Source organism: Stylophora pistillata, chromosome 3 (assembly GCF_964205215.1).
Source record: "Stylophora pistillata chromosome 3, jaStyPist1.2, whole genome shotgun sequence".
NCBI classification, from domain to species: domain Eukaryota; kingdom Metazoa; phylum Cnidaria; class Anthozoa; order Scleractinia; family Pocilloporidae; genus Stylophora; species Stylophora pistillata.
In genome coordinates, this window is record NC_142521.1 from 27752330 (window position 1) to 27764993 (window position 12664).

A 12664-nucleotide genomic window follows, 5' to 3' on the forward strand; every position below is an offset into this window, starting at 1 on the left:
AACAAAAACAGGAAAAAATTACACCTGGAAGGCAGGCTTTCCAGTTGTAACATTCCGAGCAGATGATGGAATTATTTTCACTTCCAATCAATTCTCGTCAAATTTTAACATCGTGGTTAAATCAATTTTGTAGGAGAGTACTGAAAGTAATTCAGGCTTACACTGGCTGACTCAACTTTGCGTTAGCTTTATGGCTATCTCGCGAAAAACTGGTGCACCTTTTTTAACCAATCAGAAATAACTTGAGCTGAGGTCAGTGGCTTCGTGCCTTCTCTCGCCCTTTTGCCACCCTTAGATTGTTTTTAGATGGAAAACTCGGCTTTCTCATGCAATTCATTGGTAATTTGTACCCGGGAAAAATGTAAAATTGTCACTGGTCAGACATGAATAAAAAGGTGTGGGTTCGCATGGAATTTGATCGAAAGTAAACGTAAGCTCGATATTGATTTCAAGTTTTTATTCAAAGAAGGGTTTACAAATGACTCTCCTGGTAAAAAGAGAATTCCGCATATGGAGCACGTCTCGTTAAGAGGTTCAGTTCCTGCCCTTACCAAAAGGTAATTTCTGCCAATATTTTATGATGTACAAGCAATGAAATGGCTCCACGAACTTGCAAGAGTCGGTATGATGGCCAAACCACGTTGTAAAATATACACACTGCACTAAAGTCCTACGTTTATGCACCGAAGAAGTTCCACAAACAGAGGATGTCCAGGACTCTCTCTTCATTTCAGGGCACGATGTTTTCTACGGACTTAAACTCATTGTTATCGTTGATATGATTACAATGGCTGTCTATAAAGTTGTACCGCGGTCTATTTCACACAAATCACTGATAATAAATAATACCAATAATAACAATAATAATAATAACAATAATGATCATAATATTGGTAATAATAATAACAATAATGATCATAATATTGGTAATAATAATAACAATAATGATCATAATATTGGTAATAATAATAACAATAATGATCATAATATTGGTAATAATAATAACAATTGTATATTTCATTTAAATACAGTTGAACAATGGTTAATGTTTAAAATTCTTCGAAATTTCCAAAAGATAGACCACAGAGTGTATTTTTTTAAAGAGATTCAGCGCCTAAAAACAGCTAGAAAAATGTTCTACGTTGCACCTCCAACTTTCTTCAATCAAAGATCCAAAAGTATTTCGATAAATTAACTGCATACATTTACCTTAAGAACCGTACCAGTTTTAAAAATTCCATTTTGAGACCAGCGTACGTGTGAAGTGCGCGAGTTTTCCTTCTCTTAATATCAGTTAAGGTTGACACTCACCCGCAACTTTGGGATGTGTATTCTATAATTTCTATCCGAAATGCAGTTTTTGGTGACTGTATCCACTCCGTTTCGTCACCAGAATTCAATCTGAACGGCTTCGCATAAACGCTCAGTGGCAGCGCAATATCCTAGGAACCGACTTCTCTAGAACGTGCTGCCCTCCATACCAATAGAATGGCTAACTTCGAAGCAATTTTGGAACGTGGATATGTCCCTCTCTTCGCGATAATTCTTTGAAACAGCCCAGAAGTACCAATAGTGAAAGGTAAGTTGAATCTTTGTTGTCACTTGAAACGTTTAAATATTTCATTTTTTCTATTGTTTTATACGTTCAGTCTTCGAGGGCTTTAGGTGACAGTTCTTTAAGTTTCGTGGGTGGTTTCGGTGAAGGAGCAGGAGAAAGTCCAGCGTCTCCATTTTGATATACACATAGTGTGTTCACACTGCCGTTCGTTGAAGAAGCATCGACGTATCTCTCTCTGCCCATCTCAGTGGCATCACCGTAGGTGCTGGTTATGTCAATCGACGGCCGAGTAAATGTTCTGGTATTTGTTGCTGATTCGCCTGCCTCATCGTCGAGGGAGCTCATTTTTACACGATGTATTAGCTGAAACAAAATGAAACAGTCAGTGATTGTTAGCTAGGATTCTTGCCTAAAGTCTGGGGCTGTTGAGGCCGAAAAAAAGTCTTAAACCCACCTGTTTCGTTTAAAGAAAATTCTCGTTTGTCTTTCCATACTAATAGAAAGCTGTTATATACTGATTAAAATGGTTGTTAAACCCCCTAACCTTTAGTCTTAATCACCAAATTTCAAAATGGATGAGTAATCAAAATGATTTTGAGAGCAATTTTGAATAAACTGGTATGCCGGAATTATCATAGGCATATAGGCTCGTGCAATCCGGCTGTAGTCTTTAGCACTATACTCTTTATGGTCTTGAGTGCTTGAGCTTGCACTCCAAATTGTTTGATTACATATTAACAACATGAATTTGATTCCAACTCTCTACCCTGCTTGGAATTTATGGACGTGCTCTTAGGCATTGTTCAAGCGGAAATTTTCCTGGTAAATAATTAGAAAAGTGCTACAATATTATTACCATACTGTCACCGAAATATTCCTTACCTTTGGTATGAAGATTAACGATATGGTTACGGTAGCTGGAAATATAATACACACGCTCAAGGCGGCGTACAATTGCTCATATTGATCATTGTTCAGAATCAGCGCAAGAAATGCCCCAATAGCGGACAACACTACCACGTTATACACACAGATGCCAATGACACGTGAGTCATTGAGATGGGCATACACCACGTTTCTTGTCTCGTAGGCAAGGAAGAGCCCGTATAGGAGCATAATGCCTTTGTAAACGTAGATCAAAGCCAGCCATACCGTCAGATTCTTGGCCGTACAGGTGTTCAGCGTTGGTACGATGATGAAGAGAGGGTTATCTTTATCTCTCTGTAAGTACAAAATGGGGAGAGCTATTAGTCTGGTAATTTTAAAGTCCTGGCGTCTTACAGCTTACATTTCAGATTTCTACTTTTATCTTATTTAATTCATTATCATCGTTACTGCCACATAATTTTTCGGTTTTGTATTTCCTTTCGTGATTTTGTTTTTACTGTAGTTTTTCGTCTTTTAATTATAGCTTTTCTTTGTATTTACTTTAGTTTTTGAAACTACTTTATACCGCTCTATAACGTTTTATTCACAGCTTACTCGACCCGTTTTCATCGCTTCGCTACGCATTATTTCATCTCCAAGTTCTATTAACTTCTCCTCGCTTCAATTCAAGAAACTTTTTTTTACATCTTTACATCTTTTTTGGTCGTGAACATCATTACTGTGACTACCGTAACTTAAAGTGCGTCAAAGAATTTTCTGTTTTAACGTGGAAGTAACCGGTCGTCCTGTAAGAAACGTTCCGTGCACATAATTATTCTCAATTTCTTCATCAGCCTTTTATTATTGTTAAATTTATTATTATTTTTTACGTTTGATCAGTTCAGTATGCGAACTTCCATCTAATGCGAGGTATTAAAGGGTAGGTGGTTGGAAAACAATCCTAATTACGACTGACAGAGAAAGAAGAGAACCTGAATTTACGATTCTGGGGTCCGTTTCTCGAAAGTCACGGTAACTTAACGGGCCCGAAGCCACGTTTTAAAATCAAAATTTAAAGGATAAGAAAGCAGGTTCTGGCACCCAAATCAGTCCTTTTGCTTCTTTAGCTGATAGTTTTATCATATCATTTTCAAAACTTTTGAAATCCCCATCTTGAATGAAAATAGAACAGCTTTACGGGCCCGTTAAGTTACCGGAACTTTCGAGAAACCGGCCCCTGGCCACTAATTAGGGGAACCAAATAAATGTTAATTTGTCATTGATGTAAAAAACGAAATATTCTGGTCCTTATAGGTGTAGTTTACAAGGCTTTTTGTTGTTTATTGAATTTACAAAATACGTCAAACACTTTCTGATCCTAGGTACAGTCAAACCCTTCGTTGGGTCTTGAAAATATGAGTTGCTGACGAAGAATTGGTTGCGTCGGTCAACGATGTTGTGAAATGAAAAGTGTTTTCCAGTCGTTCGAGTTGCGAAATAACGAGGTGCCAGAAGTGATCGATGTGTTATTCTTCTCACGGTTCCTGTCTAAGATATCTTCGGGAAACTTAGTGATTTAAAAAGTAATTCGACGGATATCGACTTCAAGACGGGGAAGAAACGGTAATTTCAACCTCCTTGCTTGTTTCTCTGGTAGGTTAATACACGAGGCATGCAACAGCAGAATGGAGTGAGAATGAAATTAAAAGAAAGCTGTTATATGAAACCTGCAATAGTTGAGAAAATGCGGAACTTACCCCGTCATCCTGGGCGTGTTCAGGAGGAAGAGAAATAAACACTCATGTTAGCGATCGGTTAGCATTAGTAAGCAGACGGAAATAAAGACAGTTAGAAATGAGCTAACCCTGTGTGCGTGAGAGTGGAAATGTTGTCGTGTTAAAGCCTGGTGTGGAAAGACCTTCCCACAGAGTCAACTATATGGGACAATATGCTGAAACTTCCCCTGATTACTTCAGTGTTAAAGTGATGCAGTTGAAGAAACCATTCTCAGAGGTTACAAAAACGTTATTTCTTTTAAAAATATCAACACAATCCCGAGCAGGGAAGAGATAAGAATAGAGAAAAATGTCAACTTAGGGATATTGTTTAATTTAGCACTTAATCAAGTCTCAGAGCTAAAAATATCGAAATTGAAGGACAGTCAGCGAGGTAGATGCTCATAAATGTACGAGGGTTAGAAAGTTTTTTTTTTTTTACTAGCTAGAGTAGTGTATGTCGATGTTAAGGTTTGAATATGTATGTATTTGTATAACCCGGATAAAGACAAAAGGTTGAAAATTGTGAACGCAAGTATTTACGCGTACACTTGTTGAATTTTTTAGAAAGTTCCAATTTTCTTCCAAAAAATTGTCTCGTATCAGGTTATGCAAGCACATGCACTTCTTGGAGTCTAAGTTTAATTTGATTAAGAATTGTTAAAAAGAATAGCTGATCATCATCATAACGTTTACAACATTTATAAGTCCTTAATGTGTAAATAGGGTGTTAAGATTAGAATCAGCCTGTTTCATACGTTTTAAGGTGGGGGGAGGGTGGGAGTTTCTAGGGAAACTGTAGCTATGCATCGGTGGCTGATATGATAATTTGGTTTAATCGACTGCGTTGTTAATGAAATTTGTTATTTGCTCTGACGAATGGTCAATGCCTGAAAGGTCAGATTTAGATACTATCACGGTGACTAATTTACATTACTATTTCAGTTGATAAAAATTAAACTAAATTATCCTATTTTTCATACGTTTTATGTTATCGAGTATATGCTCGACGTTCACGGAAACGACAAATGGGAAAGAAATTAAGTAGAAGATAGAAAGAAAATCTCTCATTCACGGCGGCTGACATATTTTCGTATCAGGATATGAACGGCTGCTTGCAGATAACAGGAACTTTAGTTTTTGTTGTTTGCTGTAAACTTTAAGCTTAACTTTAATAATACTATGAGAAATGAAAAAATCATAAGTGATGTGGAGTAATGTTTTCATTTCTTTACTAACCTTCTCAGTAAAGTTGTGCTGAGCCCATTCCAGGGGGTCTTCAATCTCCCACGCAACCATGATACCCACGTCAATTAAAACGATCCCACTAACCATTGCAAGCATCCACCAATCGGACAAAGGACCGAGCTGAAATACAGCAAACAATTCATCACGGTCGTGGTTTAATTTGTACCTGGGGCCATCATTTAGATTATCAAACTGAGAAAAAAAGTGGAAAACTGTACCACGGTACAAGTGTTCGCATAACATTGTCTGCCTATTGCAGCCCTACTATTTTGTCCTCGGATTTTACTTTTGAGTTTATATTCGGGAAAGGAGGAATATTGAATATGGGGGGGGGGGGGGGTGTTGATGAGAGGGAGATGGCGGGATCTCAGAAACGGGACTAATTAGAGGTTTAAGGGGGAACAAAGTCGACCCTTGAACAGAAGAGAGAGAGTGCCCTTCCTTCAGAGATATCCCAAAGGGGGGTTTCGTTTAGTCACAACCTGATTGGATCCTACGCTACGACTACATCCAACCTTGTTTTTCAACATGTTTTTCCTATAATTTTTGATTAAAGCTAATGTTCTTTTGACAACTATCATCTTTCAGTACTCACGCGAACTTTTAGGCGCTTGTTGGTACAAATCTTGTAAATTCGCCATGTTTTGATGAACATGGCTCCGAAGGCCAATGAAAACCCAACATTCAAAATCCACGCACGGGCCTGTTGATGAAGGAAAAACATTATTATCAAGATCTTGAAAGACAACGAACGGTGAAAAAGTAAAGGGGTAGAAACTTATATTTAACTGACCCCGACTTAGGAGGACAGCCTTGCACCGACGACAACCTAGCTAGTTAGGAATTGATTTTTCCTTCACGCTGTTCATGCAAATGAGCATCAATGAGGGGCCGGCCAAGTTTAATCCTACACTTCATAAACGGGTCGTTTTTAAAATGCGTTCCCTCTGTTCTTTATTTTTGCATGAGGGTTATCTGTATAATTAATGTTTGCCACCCATTGGCCATTTCTAATGGATGATCAGCACTGACCATCAATTTTGATAGATAACTGTCAAACAGGTTAAAGTAAAGCGTCTGACTCCAACTCTTTGAAAACTCTTGCAATCTTCTGTTGGAAAACTGAGGTGACATTTTTCTTTTCTATTTACCTTGCAAATAGGTGGCATGTCTATTTTTGGATCATCAAAATTTCTTAAACCAAATAAATACACAGTACTAAGGCACATGATGCAGCCTATAACCATGACGTCATTAAATAGCGGTGCAGACAACCGGATAAACCTGTAACAAGATACGTGTTTTTAGAATTTTGAAGACGACGAAAAATTGAGTTAGAACTAGGATGTAACGGGTCTCCGGTGATCTTTGAAAGTCGAAGCTCGCGGGAAAACTTCCAGGGAAATTATCGTGAAGTTATAGAATCTTGTACTTTTCGAGGGTTCTGTGGCACAACTTAGATATTTTTCTTGCAGGAATTCACTAATGAAAGTAAAATCTACACGGAACAAGCCATAACTTGACAGGAAAGAAAACTTTGTGTTCTCTTTTAAAGTTTCCTTTTCCCAGGCAGGGAGAGGGCGAACGCTGTTATTTGAAGGCATCCCAACTTTTTTCATCATTATAGCAGTCACTTTCTCTTGTCACAGAAGAGGGTTAATTGTGCTCTATATGGCCCTCTTCGCTTTTCGAAGCGCCTTTAAAATCCGTGAAACTTTGTAGCTTCAGCGATTTCACTTTTACCTTAGAAGTTATTACAATGTTGGGCGTGTAAAAACTCATGGCTCTTAAAATCTAGAAAGAGTTTAAATCCCTTCTACGGATTGCATTAACAATATCTTAACCCTAAGAAAATTACACATTTTTGACGCTCCCACCGACGCTCTGGGCCGCGCAGCCAAACGTTCGTGAGGTCATGAAAAGTTCAGTTTTAATCTGAAGCTTAATCATGACCGAGAAAACCGCGAGTAATGGTTGACATGAGTGCCATACACTTGCCTGTACTTGCGATAATATCGATTGAATACCAGAAACATTATCCCCAACACGATTCCAATGGATGCAGCGGTTGAGAACACAATAAAGAGTTCAATAGCGACGGTTTGCGGCACCAATTTCTTCTGTGAACTGTCGTAAGGGATCTGTCCATCTAAAAAAATGTAAATCACAAAGTTAACCCTTTAAATTTAATGAGGGACCAAGACAGAATTTCTTCTGACAATATCAATGCTACAGCAAACAGACGAGAGAAGAAACAAAAACAACCTCGCAAGAATTGTACGGCAGATAGTTGGGTGAATTACTAGTGAGATCCTTGGAGTCAAAGTGTTAAATTCAGTAAGAATTCTCCAAATTATGATACAAGGATCTTTGAATGAAACGATGAGCTACCAAACTACATGGCTACGCTCACAGTCGGATAACTCCCCCTTTTTTTTTTATTACGGAACCTTTTGACCCCCAAGGGTTCCTAGCATCTAATTTCTCCTTACAGAATCACCCCTGAATCTTACACTAAGGCTACGAGAATAGAGAAAATGATCGCTAGCTAAAGAAGTCTGTTAACCGAATTCTCTTTGTCAGCACCTTAGCAGATGTATAGGGAATAGTATGGAGAATATGCATACTGATGTTGGCAGTAAAGGTTGATCTCAAGGACCGAATCAGTCTCACACTTGCCCGCAGCGCCTAATCTTAGGTTCAGTGGTGTAAACTGGCGCGGAACATTCATAGCACGATCAATTTACTCTTTCAAGTGATCCTCATGGCCAAGACTTAAAACTCAGTAGATGTTAAATCTAGATACCTGGACTTTAACTTTGCGAGATCTCCCGCCACTAGTTTGCTATCGCAGATGCGTGCTCTTATTGTTTTGTCCTGGAGGGTATAGAAACGAAGCCATTCTAATGGTTTAATTTTACTGTACCTTTCCATAAATCAGTGCGGTTATACAACAACACAAACTCATTGTCCTTTGTATAATGTTTTCCAATTTGTTTAAGACTCTTTTCGCTAGCTGTTGAAATTAATAAAAACAACAGGATGGTTAGTGAACCACTGAGGGATAAATGTATGCTATCACTAATTCCTGGAAAGATTTTGCGTTTTTAAAGCTGAAATGCTTTGCATAATGCAGACACATAATATGATGTTTGAAGGTCTAAAATGTTGGTTTAAAGTTATGCATATATTTCCAGGACGGCGGTTAACAACTTAAATCATGCGTAAGTAAATCACTTTTATGTCCCGAAACGCACGCAGTAATGAACATGGCAGATTTGACGAAACTTCGTCAAACTGAGTGAATGTTCATGGATCTAACGATTTTGGCGAAATTTAGTAAAACTCGTTAAAGTGAAAAAAGTTTGGAGGAATTAACCACTTTGACGAATGCCAGTCAAATTCGTCAAACCGAAATCAGCTGGGCGGAGTTGACGATTTTGACGGATTTAAGCCGGATTTGTCAACGCGAAATCAGCTTGGCGGAATTGACGAGTTTTAGTCAAATTTGTCAAAGCAAAATCAGCCTAGAGGATTTGACAGTTTTGACGATTTTTATCCATTGTCGTTATTGCTTGCATTTCTGGACATACTTCACCCTGAAAACTTACGCCAGAAAACTTTTTAGCCGAGCGATAAAAAGAAGACAAACTGCATTTGTCCCACTTGGCGGAAATAAAAAGAGCAAAAACAACTTTGTAACATGCTCATAAGCACTGTCAGTTGTAAGATGCGGTAGTCAGCAACCGGGAAATATCAAACGCAAGAAAATCTCAATTACTGCTCACTTCTGTATTGCTTCACCCCAATTATCCCTTCTCTTTCCTCGTTCCTGGTAAACGATATTGGACCCTGAATAAAAATTTACCAGCAACACACAGTTAAGTTTTTATCTAAACTCAGAACGGCTTGGTTTTTGAAAGAGTTGTCTTTTTGTGTCAGTAGAAAAGAGACATTGTCATTATCACAAGCTAGAGCTCATGGTCAATCATGGTCAATCATGGTCAATCATGGTCAATCAACCATGGTCAATCATGGTCAATCATGGTCAATCATGGTCAATCAATCCTGGTCAATCATGGTCAATCATGGTCAATCAATCATGGTCAATCATGGTCAATCAATCATGGTCAATCAATCATGGTCAATCAATCACGCTCAATCATGGTCAATTATGGTCAATCATGGTCAATGATGGTCAATCATGGTCAATGATGGTCAATCATGGGTCCGTATCACTTTCCCCCCTCGAGTCTGGTCTCGGGCAACCCTTGATTTAAGGCGCCACATTATGGATAGGATCCTTACATTTTTGTATTGTATGCTAGAGGAAGGTCAATGCCCTAAAATGCCAAAAATTTCTGGGGCCGATTTTCTCTCGTTAATGGGGTTAGCAATTAGGTTAGCAATACAAAATAGTTACCGTAAGTCCTTCAAAGCTCAGATTTTTCAGTTTTGACTCAATGGTTTCCGTTATTTTTAGCTCTCCCAAAAACTTCTTTACATTTGTTTCCAGAGGCAATGAACTGGGCAAAGAAGCATTTGCCTCCTTTAATGCTAGCATGATGGCCCACATGGTGTCAAAAGCTGTTGTCAACTCAATCTTATCATTTTCCTCCGTGGGCTCGGGATCTACCATTTTGAACACCTGGCGTAACGACTGGAAGATAAAAATAAATAATTCCGTAAACTTTTTGTTCGTTGTGTGGTATTTGTAACATCAAAATGCTATTTCATCTACTTTTTTAAGGATTGGCCGACAATGAACCCTGATTGCTAACAAGGGCAATTTTTTGGGGGTGAAATTTCACCCACAATCCCATTCAGTGTTTCATCTGACTGTTCTTTCAAACTATCCTATGATATCCACTCCTTCCCAATACGGTTTTCTCCAAAGGTTTTATATGCACTCTCTATTTAGTATATGAAGTGGTCTTTTTTCTGTGATTTCAACCTGTTTTTGATGACGGAGATAAATTTTTGAAGGTCTTGTATAAGTAGAATGACGGTGAATTAAGAGCGACTATGAAATTGGATAAAATCAAAAATCAAAACTAAGAATTATCAAGGCTATTATGCTATCAGTATTTTGCTATTGTTATCTGCTATTATGCTTTTATTAAACTATTATTCTTTCAGCTTTTCCATCTCTCTCTGAAGTACCACTCATGTTTACAATAAGCTTTGTGGGCGCTCTAGAAATCTTAATTGCTTGCACTGCAAAGTTCTTAATGCCTTACCCCGTCTTTATCATGTAGGAGTAAACTTTTATGAATCTCAAACAACTTGTTCCGTCAGTCTAAATTCTAGAAAGCCCATAAATTTGGACTCGAGTACTATACAGAATATTTTCATCCTTTTCTTACCAGACCAGATGAAGTAGTAGTATTATCATCCGTCCGATATAGAATATTTTTGTCCAGGATAATAGTTCTGTCTGCTACTTCTTCATACTGCTCTTTTGTACATGCCCCAGTCTTGTTCTTTTTCCTCTCGACTGCGGCAACTGAATCCCAATCATTGACGGTCTCTGCTTCTGGATGCAGGATCCACACAAACTCTGGTCCGTACATTTTCATTTTGTACAACTACAAAGAAGATTTAAAGCTGGAATTCACTGAGTATAAAGATATTTATACAAATCCTTTTGAAATCTTCATTTTCGCATTGAGCGTTATTTTAACTAAGAGATCTGGTTTGAAAGCTTATTAAAAATTTTTTTTCCATGGGGAATGATATATAGAATTAATGATAAAACGTGAAACTCCTACACGATGAATAAATGAACAATTAGTATTTAGATGGCTAAGAAAATGAACAGATGGACAGATTAATAGATGAATAATAACTAGATACAAAAATGAAGGTACCATTGTTTTTATTGCATTGCTCTCGTGAAAATCATATAGGATCATATTACGAGAGGATCGAGAAATAAAGCCGGAAATGTTAGGTTCAATTCTTTTTCTCAGAAAATTTGCAAAGGTTAAACACTTAAGAGGAGACGGCGTGGCTGAGTGGTTAGGGTGCTGGACTTGTAATCCGGTGGCCCGGGTTCAAGTCCTCCATGCACCTTCTACTCGCTGATTTTGTTAAATAGCCTACTGATCTGCCTCCTGCCAGTGGTGATTTTCATGCACTTTATGTTTATTTAAAATCTTTGTTTGATTTATTTGAGGGCCACAAGTTCATCAGTTGAATTACTGTCATGTGTTACCCTCCTTAAATAAAATTATTATTATTATTATTATTATTATTATTATAACAATTACAATGAATATATGAAGTTCATATATTTTGAACTGCTGTATTAAATACGTCTGATGCAAGATCCTTCGCAGTAGATAGCGCTATTTATGCAATAGCGAAAATCAGACCTGAAAAAAATCAGGCCTGTACGGGATTCGAACCACTGACCTCTGCGATACTAGTGCAGCGCTCTACCAATTGAGCTAACAAGCCAACTGGGAGCAGGCCGTTAAGTTGATTTGTAATAAACCCGTGATGATAAATCAGATACAATGAATATATAAAGTTCATATATTTTGAACTGCGGTATTAAATACGTATGATCCACGATCCTTCGCAGTAGATAGCGCTATTTATGCAATAGTATCTGATTTATCATCACGGGTTATTTATGCAATTGGTAGAGCGCTGCACTAGTATCGCAGAGGTCAGTGGTTCGAATCCCGTACAGGCCTGATGTTTTTCAGGTCTGATTTTCGCTATTGCATAAATGGCGCTATCTACTGCGAAAGATCGTGCATCATACGTATAATAACAATGTTAGTAAACTCACAGTGCAAAACACCAGACTAGCTCCTCTTTTATTGAAAGCACCAAAGAATATTTTACTATCCAAGTCCTAAATGGAGAAACAATATAATTACCTAGTTGCTACGTTCTTTTTTTTTTCCTTTTTATTATTTTTAAACATATTTTTTATTGTTTTACCCAAAAGCACCCGGGTTTAACGAGAGGGATTACAAACGCGAAATCAATTTATCCAGGCTCACACACAATGTATTAATACAACATCTCAAATTCGAGTATTTTGGAGCCTTGCGTCCCTGCGGTGGAAGACATTTTTTAAGAGTCGATTCAAATTAGGAGACCATTTTGTTGTTGTAACAGAAGAGGAAAGAAACTTAGCTGTTTGTAAACGTTTGTTTCGAGCGCTGAAAAGTAAAAGTGCCCTAGCATCCATTTTGCT

The 12664-nt window shown here is 37.9% G+C and overlaps 1 protein-coding gene across 26 annotated transcripts in view; it reads right to left on the bottom strand.

Annotated features, from left to right (window-relative positions):
* Window positions 1-442: 442 nt before the first annotated feature.
* Window positions 443-12664, bottom strand: part of LOC111328722 (gamma-aminobutyric acid type B receptor subunit 1) — a 59549-nt gene continuing 47327 nt past the window's right edge. For 25 of the 26 annotated variants that reach the window (XM_088753746.1, XM_088753754.1, XM_088753745.1 and 22 more), the window contains 12 exons: window positions 12251-12316; window positions 10815-11036; window positions 9872-10108; window positions 9237-9300; window positions 8375-8464; window positions 7447-7597; window positions 6600-6732; window positions 6044-6151; window positions 5440-5568; window positions 4183-4191; window positions 2441-2779; window positions 443-1921 (listed from right to left, as the gene is read on the bottom strand). In XM_088753746.1, coding sequence (XP_088609872.1) covers window positions 1646-1921; window positions 2441-2779; window positions 4183-4191; window positions 5440-5568; window positions 6044-6151; window positions 6600-6732; window positions 7447-7597; window positions 8375-8464; window positions 9237-9300; window positions 9872-10108; window positions 10815-11036; window positions 12251-12316 — 1824 coding nt within the window. In that variant the 3' untranslated portion in view covers window positions 443-1645. The remainder of the gene's footprint in view (window positions 1922-2440; window positions 2780-4182; window positions 4192-5439; window positions 5569-6043; window positions 6152-6599; window positions 6733-7446; window positions 7598-8374; window positions 8465-9236; window positions 9301-9871; window positions 10109-10814; window positions 11037-12250; window positions 12317-12664) is intronic. The other variant, XM_088753770.1, reaches the window with a different exon arrangement.